Source organism: Dendrobates tinctorius, unplaced genomic scaffold, assembly GCF_039654945.1.
Source record: "Dendrobates tinctorius isolate UK_male_01 unplaced genomic scaffold, ASM3965494v1 ptg000194l, whole genome shotgun sequence".
Classification (NCBI taxonomy): Eukaryota; Metazoa; Chordata; class Amphibia; order Anura; family Dendrobatidae; genus Dendrobates; species Dendrobates tinctorius.
Window position 1 is genome coordinate 1,950,833 of NW_027361861.1, and position 14,791 is coordinate 1,965,623.

General features: G+C 45.1%; 1 protein-coding gene across 11 annotated transcripts in view; it reads left to right on the top strand.

Moving 5' to 3' along the window:
- The window catches only part of DPF3 (double PHD fingers 3), a 474,508-nt gene that overhangs the window by 124,396 nt on the left and 335,321 nt on the right, over positions 1-14,791 (top strand). For 4 of the 11 annotated variants that reach the window (XM_073552699.1, XM_073552700.1, XM_073552701.1 and 1 more), the window contains exon 1: positions 9,120-9,233. The exons of 1 other annotated variant lie outside the window; for it this stretch is intronic. In XM_073552699.1, coding sequence (XP_073408800.1) covers positions 9,202-9,233 — 32 coding nt within the window. In that variant the 5' untranslated portion in view covers positions 9,120-9,201. Of the gene's footprint in view, positions 1-5,841; positions 5,908-9,119; positions 9,234-14,791 lie in introns of those variants that run through there. 6 more of the 11 variants (XR_012221569.1, XM_073552709.1, XM_073552703.1 and 3 more) reach the window with 3 other exon arrangements.

Consider the following 14,791-nt stretch of genomic DNA (forward strand, 5'->3'; position numbering starts at 1 on the left):
CACATGGCTATGACCTCATCACAGGTCCTTCAAGCATTCACACACATTCTTTATTATGACACTCATAAACACACCCCTTGGTGGATTTGTAGATAGCTCTCGCTGACACAGTGTAACAACAGCTCAACAGTGCCTCTGCTGATCAACACACATTTTCCAGCTTCCATCCCAAGGCCACCTACCTTGGGATACATAACGGTTATTCAGCATCCTATACCCATTACCACAATGGATATGCCTGTAGACCCATCCTGGGACACCCACACAGCACCCCCTAGCGGACATAGTGGTCACTACACCACAATACATATACGTATGTGTGAGTGGCTATCTACTATATAATCATCTAATTCTGTCTGTTTGTAACGGAAATCCCGCATCGCTGATTGGTCGCGGCTGGCCGTGACCAATCAGCGACAGGTGCAGTCTGGCCGTGAATTGGCGTGGCATTCAGATGATGCACGCCACAGCAAATAGTGATATACACACCTTCCGACGACCCCCGGAATCTTTCCCTCCTCTCACCACGTGCCCGGCATCTTCTGGTCCCAGTAATACTTTGCACGAAAGACCGCTGATGACGTCGCGCTCTCGCGAGAGTGATGTCATCTCCAGTCCTTCGCGCTAAGCATTACTGGGACCAGAAGATGCCAGAAACGTGGAGAGGAGATCGGGGGCCGTCGGAAGGTGAGTATATCTGTTTGTAACAGAAATCCCGCATGCAGAGCACTGTGCCCTCCCAATGCGATAGCATCGGGCCTCCATCTAGGGTATATATATATGCTAGCTGAAGAGCCTGGCGTTGCATAGTACCTAACTGTGGTTAGTTATAACAAATTATAATGATTAGCCTCAATCCCATAGACCCGTGCCCATGTACCCATCATACATCCTCCGTCCCATAGTCCCGTGCCCATATACCCATCATACATATTCTCCATCCCATAGTCCCATGCCCACATACCCAGCAGACATATTCTCCATTCAATAGTCCAGTGTCCATATACCCATCACACATCCTCCATCCCATAGTCCTGTCCCTATATACCCATCACACATCCTCCATCCCATAGTTCTGTGTCCATATACCCATCATACATATTCTCTATCCTAGTCCAGTGCCCATATACCCATCACACATCCTCCATCCCATAGTCCCGTGCCCATATACTCATCTCACATCCTCCATCCCATAGTCCTGTGCCCATGTACCCATCATACAAATACACTATCCCATAGTCCCATGCCCATCATACATATCCTCCATTACATAGTCCCATGCCCATATACCCATCGCGTATACTCCATCCCATAGTCCAGTACCCATATACCCATCACACATCCTCCATCCCTTAGTCTAGTGCCCATACACCCATCACACATCCTCCATCCCATAGTCCCATGCCCACATACCCATCATACATATTCACCATCCCATAGTCGAGTGCCCATATACCCATCACACATCCTTCATCTCATAGTCCCATGCCCATATACCCATCAAACATATCCTCCATCCCATAGTCCCGTGCCCGTATACCCGTCATACATATCCTCCATCCCATAGTCCAGTGCCCATATACTCATCACACATCCTCCATCCCATAGTCCCGTGCCCGTATACCCGTCATACATATCCTCCATCCCATAGTCCCGTGCCCATATACTCATCTCACATCCTCCATCCCATAGTCCTGTGCCCATGTACCCATCATACAAATACACTATCCCATAGTCCCATGCCCATATACCCATCATACATATCCTCCATTACATAGTCCCATGCCCATATACCCATCGCGTATACTCCATCCCATAGTCCAGTACCCATATACCCATCACACATCCTCCATCCCTTAGTCTAGTGCCCATACACCCATCACACATCCTCCATCCCATAGTCCCATGCCCACATACCCATCATACATATTCACCATCCCATAGTAGAGTGCCCATATACCCATCACACATCCTTCATCTCATAGTCCCATGCCCATATACCCATCAAACATATCCTCCATCCCATAGTCCCGTGCCCGTATACCCGTCATACATATCCTCCATCCCATAGTCCAGTGCCCATATACTCATCACACATCCTCCATCCCATAGTCCCGTGCCCATATACCCGTCATACATATCCTCCATCCTATAGTCCAGTGCCCATATACCCATCACACATCCTCCATCCCATAGTCAACCATTATACATCATAATGAGGGGCGGGGCTTGATACACACACATTTTTTCCCCATTATGTAGATAGGGGCAAAATTGTTTGGTGAATTGGAACGCGCAGGGTTAAAATTTCGCCTCACAACATAGCCTAGGATGCTCTCGGAGTCCAGACATGTGACTGGGCCAAATTTTGTGACTGTAGCTGCGACGGTGCTGATGCCAATCCCGGAGATACATACATACATATATACATACATACATACAGTACACACACTTGAGCTTTATATAATAGATATATATAATGTGTATATATATATATATATATATATATATATATAGTGGTGTAGTGACCACTGTGTCCGCTAGGGGGCGCTGTGTGGATGTCCCAGGACAAGAGTATAAGCATTTCCAGTGTCCTGAATGATTGTAATGTGTCTCAAGCTGAATGACCGTTCTGTATCTCAATGTGGGTGGCCTTGAGATGGAGACATATGTGTGTGTTGATCAGCAGTGATACTGCTGAGGTGCTGTTTCAATGTGTCAGGGACTAGTGACCTACAAACCCACCCAGGGGGTGTGTTTAAGAACGCTAGTATAAAGTGTGTATGAGTGGTTCAAGAACCTGTGATGAGGTCATAGCCATGTGACCTGGTGGGCGTGGCTACTGACCATATAAGGTGGCCAAGGTAGGTCACATGAAGTGAATGCTGGGACCCGGTTGGTCCGTTTGGAAGGTCTAGCTGGGAGATGTGTCCGCCTCCCTGAAGTGCCTGTGTGTAGTGGCTGCATGTGTCTGCGAGTCACCAGAGGAGGGAATGGACGTCTGCAGCATGGAGAAACAGCCATGAGGTAGAACCCTGACGGGGTGAGATAACTATGAGGCTGAAGAGCCTGCGTATGGAACATTGCATAACTTGTGTGACCACAGGGAGGACAGAGTGAAGCTCTGTCAAGGACGCAATGCTGTAATATGAACTTTATGTTGCTGGTTATGGTTTATGATGCCTGAATAAACCACACGGACTGAGATTGTTTTATGGAAAACCCGTGCCGGGTGTGATTATTTGGCTGCCAAGCGAGAATCCCCTGCTTGAATGACAGCGCTACCTCACAATATATATAAAGCTGAGTGTGTGTGTGTGTATGTTTAAAGCCATGCCCACTCCAGAGGGCAAGTTGACACTTACTCCAGCCCAGCGTCTGACTCCTCCCAAGCACATGACTGGTCACATGGTCATGAGATCATCACAGGTCCTTTAGCTGCCCAGGATCTCGCATCTACATGGGGGTCTCACACTGCAAGGGAAGGGGTGCTCACAATACACAGGGTTTCACACTGCAAGGAGAGGGGTTCTAACAATACACAGGAAGGTCTCACAATACACAGGGGGGTTTCAAGGGAAGGGGTGCTCACAATACACAGGGGGTCTCTCACTGCAAGGGGAGGGGTGCTCACAATATACGGGGTCTTACACTACACAGAGGGGTCTATACCCAGGCAATGCCAGGCTCAGGCTCTTCAGCTAGTATATATACTGCAAGGAGAGGGGTTCTAACAATACACAGGAAGGCCTCACAATACACAGGGGGGTTCCAAGGGCAGGGGTGCTCACAATACACAGGGGGTCTCACACTGCAAGGGGAGGGGTGCTCACAATACACGGGGTCTTACACTACACAGAGGGGTCTATACCCAGGCAATGCCAGGCTCAGGCTCTTCAGCTAGTATATATACTGCAAGGAGAGGGGTTCTAACAATACACAGGAAGGCCTCACAATACACAGGGGGGTTCCAAGGGAAGGGGTGCTCACAATACACAGGGGGTCTCACACTGCAAGGGGAGGGATGCTCACAATACACGGGGTCTTACACTACACAGAGGGGTCTATACCCGGGCAACGCCAGGCTCAGGCTCTTCAGCTAGTATATATATTTATCAGATTAGATTATATATAAATATGTATATATATTATTAGATTAGATATTATACAGGGCTTTGCGATATATATATTTATATATAGCTTTATCACCATAGAAGGATAGGGGCCCAGACACATTTCTTGCACAGAGGCCCCAATCTGTCCGAGTCCGCCACTGCCTTTAAGATCTGTATGTTAACATTAATCTAAGTTGTATGACCAACACAAGATGCTCTTTCTAAGATGATTCATGGGTGCTAATATTTTAGCTGAACTGTATCCAAAGCGTACGTCATATGCCTTCCCGAACTGACTAGCTGTGAGATGCCATATGGTAATGGCTTCAGCTCCTTTCAACTGTGTGATGCCTTAGTCAATCAGGCAAAAAGGTGCCATATAGCACCCGCTGAATTCTCAAGACGCTCTTTATAAATAGAATCATTTTAATACCATACTCATGGGAAATGGTACACAATGGAATACTTTATTTCGTGTACATCTCTAATCGTATTACTGCAAATAAATGGTAGCTTTTATGTACCCCAAAAAATCGTTTTTAAAACCCTTCACTTTATTCTGTAAGGAAAAACCGCATTATGGTTTTCTGACATGTCTCAGAAGTGTTAGGGTATGTTTCCAAGGTCAGTTTTGGCAGCGCTTTGGACGCAGCTCCGTTCTTTTGTACACACGGTGTGTTCATTGCACCATGTGGAATTACCGCATCCTATACATAGACTGTGATATTATCTTGCTGAGACTGAGCATCTCCACAAGATAAATAGACATGCTGCGGTCTATAAAGACACGCCGCATGTCCGGTTACGCAGGGAAGCCGCGGGTGTCCCTGCACGCATAGTGAAGAAGGGATTTCATAAAATCCCCTCCACTATGCTGTAACATCTGGACGCGGCTGACTGGACACTGCAGCTGTACGCAGCGTCCAAACCGCAGCGTTTACTGACCGTGGAAACATACCCCTAATATCGCAAATGTAAATGCTGGGTAGCAAGATCTGTGGAATTGTGAGTGCTATAAAGATATATATATTAGATAAATTTCTGGTTATGTGATAAAAATAGGATTATCGTTAGCACAACTGAATCAAAAGCTTATTAGAAGTTTAGTACCATTTACTACTAGATTTTGTTTTCGGGTATATTTACAATTACACAAACATTTTGACTCAGATTTGACTGCATTCCAGTTGATCTAGAAGTCTGCTGTTGTGTGTATGTATGATACCTTTTGGCTGTGAAGTGTGCAGTTCAAAGTTCATTACTGTGATGAGACAACAGAATCTGCAGCACTTTTTCTTTCTTTCATGTGACTTTTTTTTTTGCCAGTTAAAATTGCATTGTGTAACTTTGTAAGTCAAGGTGATTTTACACTGTAATATGGGCACAAAAGATGTCGTAGTCGTTTAAAAAGGGATATACAGATAATTCTGCTGTGCTGGTGGTCAAGAAGATATCCAATGGAGATGACTCTTGACCAAAGAGCAGCTTTATCAATCTACGTATTTCAGAGTAGAACAAGTTGCTTCATCAGGAGTAAAAATGCAAAAGAAAAAAATTATTTTTTTTCCTGATGAAGGAGTTTGATCAGTTCTGAAACACGTAGGTTAATAAAACTGCTCGTTGTTCAACATCATCATCTCCACTGGATAACTTCCTGACCAGCAGCACAGCAGAATTATCCATATATCCCTTTCTACTATTGCATTTACTGCTTGTTTTATTCCAGCATGCGGAGCAATAGCAGCCGATATCTATATCTGCGTAGTAATTTTATCTGACACCACCAAGCCAGGTGAGTAATACCTTAATATCTACAAAAATATTCAGGATTGAGAGTCCTCAGTAGTTGATACCTTTTAATGGCTAACTGAAAAGATGGTAATACATTGCAAGCTTTCGAGACTACTCAGGTCTCTTCATCAGGCTAGACTAATACAAAATCTGAAGTCACATATTTATGCACAATACAGCCTAGAAAAAATGCAATAGATAAGACAAGTGACGTGAAGCAGATATCTACAACAATTTTTGCCCGGGTGATGCCCTATTGTGCACTTTTTAGCTATAAAAAAAAAAAAAAACTAAAGAAAAGCACAACAAATTGAGCATATCAACTATAGTAAAGTAAAAAAAATATTGAGCATATGTTGGTATAAGTGCAATGCATAAGTGAATACACACCTTTATTCATATGCTCTGACTCAATTTTTGCGGGGTTTTGGTTTAGTTTTTTGTACGTTGTACAAACCAGAACAAGGCTCCCCTTTTTGGACTGTTGATTTTGTTTATATACTTTCCATGGGCAGATGTCTGAATAGTCAGGACCCCGAATCCTACTCTGCTCTTATCTGCTTTTACTTTTGCTGACACATGGTGAGGTGAGCTACAAGATTCAAGGCCCTATCACACAGCGATCTCGCTAGCTAGATCGCTGATTTTGTGATGCCACAGCGATCTCACCAGCGAGATCGCTGTGTGTGACGGGGATCAGTGACGGTTATCACTGATCGTGCTCGATCGGCCTGGGCCATTTTTCGATCGCTGGTCTCCCGCTGGCCAGCACGCATCGCTGCATGTGGAAGTGAGAGACAAGCGATCAGCGATGCTGGTTTCTAATGGCGTACACACTGGTTTCCAAGGTAAACATCGGGTATCTAGTACACACTGGTTTCCAAGGTAAACATCGGGTATCTAAAGGCGCTTTTACTTTTAGCAATGCAGCAGCGATCCGACCCGGTCAGGATCGCTGGTGCATCGCTAAATGATCGCTAGTGAGCTGTCACACAGCCAGACCTCCTAGCGATGCAGCAGCGACGCAGCGCACGATACTCACCTTTCACACACAGCGATCCTGGCGTCCTCCCGCCCGCCTCCACGTGGCGCTCGTCGTCACAGCAGGAAGCTCCAGCAGGAAGCTGACGATGAGAAATGGAGCTGCACGATCTCTCGCGATCAGCAATGGACAGCGGGGGAGCTGGTCGGAGGTAAGTATCACACATAGCGATATCGCTATAACGTCACAAAATCTGTGACGCTATAGCGATATCGCTATGTGTAAAGCCCCCTTAAGAGCCGCGCGACTCCTGGATACCCGCTGTTTACCTTGGACAGCATTTACGCCGGTTTCCAAGGTAAACAGCGGGTATCCTGGAGCCGTGGCTCTTAGATACCCGATGTTTACATTAGAAACCAGCGTCGCTGGTCCTGATCGCTGGAGGGGCTTTCTTGTGACAGCTCACCAGCGATCAGCCTAACGATGTCCCAGCGATCCCATCATGTCGGATCATTGGTGGGATCGCTGGGACATCGTTATGTGTAATGGGGCCTTAAGGTAGCATCCCGATTGGGTACACCTTGTCGCGGTGGGATGGCGTTTTACTTTTTTTGATTAAAACAATCTTAACTAAGTACCCTATATTATTTACATGTGCTATTACTATTTATTTACTTACTAAAGAGTGTTTGCTCATTTTCTCTTAGCTTAGGTTCTGCTAAATGAGTAAATAGTAATAGTACATGTAAATGACTCTGGGTACTTAGTTAACATTGTCTTGATCAAAAAAGCATAAAAGCCATCCCACTGCGACAAGGTAACCAGTTGGGACAGTCCTAACCTGTCTCTAGTATTAAAACCTCCCTTTGTGTCAGCACTCAGCTGAGCTCAAATATGAATAAGGGCAGAACAAGACAGGGGCCCAACTGTTCAGCCACCTTCCCATAGGAGACTATATTGATAGAAGTGCTAGCACAGAAAGGAGGATCATGCCCCTGTTTGTACAAAATACAAAAAAACTACAGCAAAACCAAAAAAATGGGCTGGGGCATAAGTTGATATACCAGCAATGTGTAAGAGCACGTTGACCCTATAGCCATTTCACAGACAAAATCCAAGAAAAAACAAACAGTAAATTGAGCTTATACATTTCAGCTACGCCACATGCTCAGCAAAAAAAAAATATTTCAAGCTGTTTTTTTTATATCACTTGGATTTGCCACCACTTTAAGATCCGATCTCTAGAGCCCCTACTACCAGTCGGAAAACAAAGGGGCTGCGTTCTCTTTCATTGTTTTTCTATGCACAGCAGGGCGCCACTTAAAGGGGGGGGGGGGGGTCTTTGTAGAAGTAGAGTGCTACAAGTTTCATTTTGGTGGGTACCAGAGGTCAGTCCCCCACCTCCTTAATAATAAAGTAATGGCACATACTTGATGTTAAGGACTTCCCACATGTACATTTTACTTTACTCCTTCCAATGTTTACCAGTTTCATCCTTTTCAGAGTCTACCAATCCCTCTGCGCGCTTCCATGCAAATTCTGGACCATGTTGCTTGTCTATAGGCTCTGGACCCATACAAACCAAACTGTAAGCGATGCCTGATTTCACCTGAACAAGGTGCTTTCTCTGCTGTGTGTGAGCCAGGCACACATGGGGATAGGGGGAGTCTCTCACTCACACTGCAGCCACCTACATTACAGTGACCTCAGTGCATCCTGATGCCGGAGCACCGACTGCGGGAGATTAGCTGACACTGAGAAATCCAGAGGCCAGAGGTGGGAGGAGGAGGAGGGGGTCATATATCATTGCCAGAGAGCCCATCGGAAGAAACCGGAGAGAAGTGGGGGAGGGTGGCGGCAACCTAAAGCTATGGGCACTGAAATAAATGGCAGACACTTGCAGCCAGTGTTGGTTGAGGGAGATGGCTGGAGTCCAGGCTGCTTGACGGGCAGCAAGTGCAATGCAAGCAGACAGGGAGCGCTGCTTGAAGGAGTTCCCACCTCCTGTAAAGTGCCCAAACGCTGCCCACTCAGGGTTAACCCATCTGACTCCGGGCTAAGATTGTTCTCTCAGCCGAGTCCGCTCCTCCTCCCCTACTGCTCCCTGTCCGGCCACCCAAGGGAGTGACCTCTGGTGCTGCTTTGACAGCTCTCTAATACCTAGCAGAACAACCCTTCCGCGACACGCCCCCTCGAGTTTTATTGGCTGCGGCGCCGGTACCGCCGCCGCTGATTGGTCCGTCCCTTCGCCCCCCTCCCTTATCGAACGTTCAGAACTCCGAGACAGACAATATTCTGTTACATTGTAGCAAGATGGCGACTGTCATTCACAACCCCCTGAAACCGTGAGTACAAATCTGCACAATCCGCGTGTTTCCATATGAAAAAAGGCGCCTTTCTCAGTGGGAGCTGTGCACGCACAGAGACAAGTGCACCCTCCTGCGTGCCCTGCGCTGCCTCCTCCGAGCGCGCAGCCACAAGCACTGCTGGTTTCCACTGCATCTCCTATTGGGAAGAACTTAATTCTTTTTTGTAGGAACTATTTTAGGTATCTGTGCTGCCGCAGGCGAGATGGCAGCACCGTGCATGGCACCGCAGAGCAGGATCAGCGGTGGGCACTGCGAGGAGGAGGCTTGGCAGCAGCTCGCACACTTTCACAACTTGGGCAATGAGCTGAGGCTGTTGACAAATGGGGGCTGTCACGTATCATCCACCACCCACTTCATTGACTGATATGTACATGGTCTCCAAGGAGGAACTGATCGGGGAGTTATGTAAATATCGCCAGCTGAGACCACCAGCCTCTTCAGAATGATAGCTGAGACCCCTAGGTTATAGATCTTAGATCAGTTTTTGGATCCAGTACTTTGTTGGCTGTTTATTGGTTATCATCTCTCCTCCAACCATAATAATAATCTTTATTTTTATATAGAGCTAACATATTCCGCAGCGCTTTACAGTCTGCACACATTATCATCACTGTCCGATGGCGCTCACAATCTAAATTCCCTATCAGTATGCCTTTGCAACTATTTGTCTTGATCTTATTTCTACATGACTATTTAAGTCTGTGTATGGTCACGTACAAAGGCGCAGTTAGCTGAATGTTCCTGTCCACCTGCTTTCCATGTCATATCATTAGGCAGCTTATTGTTCCAAAGTTACAGAAATGAGTCCATAATAGTGAAATCCTAGTTTGTACACTCTATATTGACTACTGATAATCCATGATCCCCATGGTAATGTGCCTTTGTACTGAGTTTTCATTCCAGTTGTGTAAGCATGGACAATACATGTGTACATGATTAAGTCACTTATTAAATAATATGCCTGAAATATTTTCTAAAACTACTACATTATTTCGTTTGAGTGGTACAAGTAGTCTGTTTTGTAATTTGTGAACAATCGATAAATTATGTTCAAGCAAGAGAAGATATGCACTTTATGTATATAGTCAGACTCGTTTAAAGTTCCCAGGCAACTATAGGCCGGTGAGTCTGACTTCTATACCAGGAAAGAACTTTGAACAAATTATTAAACAACATGTATGTCAGTACCTGGACAAGAATGAAGTGATTAACCAGAGTCAGCATGGGTTTGTAACTAATAAGTCATGTCAGACTAACTTAATTTCCTTCTATGACAGAATCACTGATTGGGTGGATCAGGGAAATGCTGTAGATATAGTATATCTTGACTTCAGCAAAGCATTTGATAAAGTATCTCACACCATCCTTATTGAAAAAATGACTAAGTATGGAATGGACAAGGCAACTGTTAGGTGGATTCATAACTGGCTTAGTGATCGGACCCAAAGAGTGGTCGTAAATGGCTGCACATCCAGTTGGATGAATGTCTCAAGTGGGATGCCACAGGGCTCTGTCCTGGGCCCTGTATTGTTCAACATCTTTATCAACGATTTAGATGAAGGAATTGAGCGTAAACTGATTAAATTTGCTGATGACACAAAGCTAGGAGGGATAGCTAATACTACAGAAGAGAGAGAATTCAAAAAGATATAAATAAACTGGAGCATTGGGCAGCAACTAACAGAATGGTTTTTAACAGGGAAAAATGCAAAGTACTACATCTGGGCAATAAAAATGAAAAAAGCATATACAGAATGGAAGGAATAGGGCTAAGCAACAGCACATGTGAAAAAGACTTGGGTATACTAATAGATCACAGACTGAATATGAGTCAACAGTGTGATGCAGCAGCAAAAAAGACAAATGCAATTCTAGGATGTATTAACAGAAGCATACAGTCTAGATCACGTGAAGTCATTATTTCCCTCTACTCCTCTTTGGTCAGACCTCATCTGGAATATTGTGTCCAGTTTTGGGTGCCACATTTTAAAAAAGACATCAACAAACTAGAGCAAGTTCAGAAAAGAGCGACCAGAATGGTGATCGGTCTGCAAACCCTGTCTTATGAGGAAAGGTTGCAGGATTTGGGAATGTTTAGCTTGCAGAAGAGAAGACTGAGAGGAGACTTAATAGCTGTCTACAAATATCTCAAGGGCTGTCACATTGTAGAAGGATCATCTTTATTCTCATTTGCACAAAGAAAGACTAGAAGCAATGGGATGAAACTGAATGGGAAGAGACACAGATTAGATATTAGAAAAAACTTTTTGACAGAGTGATCAATGATTGGAACAGACTGCCGCGAGAGGTGGTGAGTTCTCCTTCAATAGAAATCTTCAAACAGAGGTTGGACAGACATCTGTCTGGGATGATTTAGTGAATCCTGCTTTGAGCAGGGGGTTGGACCAGGAGGTCCCTTCCAACTCTACGATTCTATGATTCTATATTATATTTATTTATTGTACTCGCTTATGCAGCTATTAATTCCATAGCGCTTTACTGATCTCATCACTGTCCCCATTGAATCTCACAATGTAAATTCCCTTTCAGTATGTCTTTGGAGTTTGCGAGGAAACTGAAGAACCCAAAGGAAACCCATGCAAACATGGGGATAACATTCAAACTCTTTGCAGATGTTCTCCTTTGTGGGATTTGAATCTGGGACCCCAATGTTGCAAAGCAAGCCTTTGAGTGGAGAGGACTTATAGACTTAGGCAGGGTCACAGAGCCCCATGTAACCAAGGAACAACATTGTGGTTCTAGAGGAGGCCATGTTCAAAAGTTGCCCCTGGGCCCAAAGAACACTAGTTATGCCTAAGGCTACTTTCACACTTCAGGTTTTCGGCGTCAGGCACGATCCGGCGTCGTGCCGGAACGCCGGATCCGGCAAATGTTTAGTAAAACCGGATGTGACGGATCCGGTTTTCTGCCGGATCCGTCTTTTTCTTGACAGACAAAACCGGATCCGTCTCATCCGGTTCATCCGTTTTTCTATCCGTTTTTCGACGGATTACGCCGGATCCGGTTTTTAAAATTGACCCTTGTGGCCTTCCGAACGGGATTGGCTACTGGAAAACTATATATAGCATGTTCCTACAGCCCTTCTTTGACAGGTTGTAGAGGAGAAAGTGCAGGTTGGAGAGAAGAGCAAGTTACTGGCGAAGATGGATGTTGTCATTGGAAATATTTTGAAGAATTTGGCAGATTTTATAGCGGAGGCGAATCGTTTGAGGGTGATTTTTCTGGAGAAGGAGAGAGCGAGACAGCAGCGCATCAGGCATCGTAGACGACGTTTGTGGATCCACCCCATCACAGCCAAGAGAATGACGCGTGGGGTCTATTCTACACTCTGCATGGACCTTCGACGAAACCCGGATAAATTTTTTGGATATGTTAGGATGAAAATGGAGAATTTTGATTACTTGGTGGAGCGCATTGCACACCTCATAAGAAAAGCGGACACCTATTGCCGCTTCTCTGTTTCACCTGCAGAGCGTCTGATGGTGACTTTAAGGTAAGCCACATTTATTGGATGTGATCACATCAGAGCACACTTTCACTGCAATCTTGTTGGTGGTAGTTTGTATCTCCAAGTGTTATAGGTCAGTTTTGGTATGTAATGCTGTGATTTAAAACTAATTTATTGTTTTTTAATTCCCCACAGATTTCTTGCAACTGGAGAATCCCTTTCGTCACTGCATTTCCAGTACAGACTCGGGATTTCCACCATATCTGGAATAGTGAAGTACACATGCCGTGCACTGTGGGACTCCTTAGCTGAAGAGTTTTTACCAGAGCCCACAACAGAGAGGTGGATTGAAATTGCTGACAAGTTTCAACAGATATGTCAGTTTCCCAACTGCTTGGGCGCTGTGGACGGGAAACATCCGCATTGTAAAGCCAGCTGGATCGGGATCGGAATATTTCAATTACAAGAAATATTTTTCAATTGTCCTCATGGCCATCGCTGACGCAGAATACAAATTTATTGCGGTTGATATTGGGGCCTATGGCCGCTCCAATGACTCTCAAGTTTTCAAACTGTCTGCCATGGGGCGTAAACTGTATGGAAACACCTTCCAGTTCCCACCACCTAGACCGCTGCCGCAAACATCTGGTCCACCTATGCCATTTGTCTGTGTAGGGGATGAAGCCTTCCAGCTGTCAGAACACCTTTTGAAACCGTACTCTAGCAGAGGATTGACAAGACCAAAACGCATTTTTAATTACCGCCTCACAAGAGCAAGAAGAATGGTTGAATGTACCTTTGGTATTCTGACAGCCAAATGGCGGGTCCTATTGACTGCGATCAACCTCAAGACAGAAACTGTGGACAAGGTGATCAAAGCGTGCGTGGTACTCCACAATTTTGTTATCTGCAAGGAACCCATTTCCATTGAGGACACCTCTGAAGAAACCACCTTGCAAGATTACCATGACATTACCACTAGAAGTTCTGTGACGATTTCAGTAATGAGGGACAATTTTGCACTATACTTTATGTCACCTCAAGGCAGAGTACACTGGCAGAATGACAGAGTGTGAAAGATTTGTGCCCAACCAAACTTGTGTACCTTCTGTACCAACAGTATATACCTTTGCCAACCAAAGTTGGCTATCTTGTCATGGTCTCTATTTTTAGCTTTAGGCCACAGGTGTGTACCTGGTTGTGTTTTATGCAAAGTATTTCACCTTTTAACAAAAGTTGTGTACATTGTTATGAAATCACCAACAATAAACACAACTTTTTAGGTGAAATACTTTGCTTCAAACACAACCAGGAACACAACTGTGGCAAAAAGCTAAAATTTACCCACAGTTATATACCTAGTTTAGAATACCATTTCACCTTTTAAATACCCTGTATTTAACCTTTTTCGCCGCAGAAAGAAATGACAGACAACCAGTGTAAAATAATTTAACTTTTATTGAAAAATGTTTTTTTTAGTAAACTTTTTTAAAATTTTAATAAACTTGTTTAATAAAGCTTTGAAACCATAAAACTGGTCATTTTTATTTAAATACACACATTATAAATCTGTGTAGTGTGTGGTGGAAATACTGCTGGAGGGGCTGCGGGACACTTCGACACTGGGAGTGTGGAGAGAGGACTGGGATCGTGGTGGGGAAGGAACAGTTAGAGGTGAAGGTGTGGAAAAAACTACAGAATGGGTGGACATGTGGGAAGCAGAAGAGGTGGTGGGTGGTGGAGTGGAGGGTTGGGCAGGGACTGTAGGAGCAGGTGATGTTGATGGCAAGTTGTATGGGGAAGGAGTTTGGTACGGGGCAGGTTGCTGGAAGTGGGGAGATCTCTGGTACGGGGCAGGTTGCTGGAAGTGGGGAGATGTCTGGTACGGGGCAGGTTGCTGGAAGTGGGGAGATGTCTGGTACGGGGCAGGTTGCTGGAAGTGGGGAGATGTCTGGTACTGGGGAGGTTGCTGGAAGTGGGGAGGTTGCTGGTACTGGGGAGGTTGCTGGTACTGGGGAGGTTGCTGGTACTGGGGAGGTTGCTGGTACTGGGGAGGTTGCTGGTG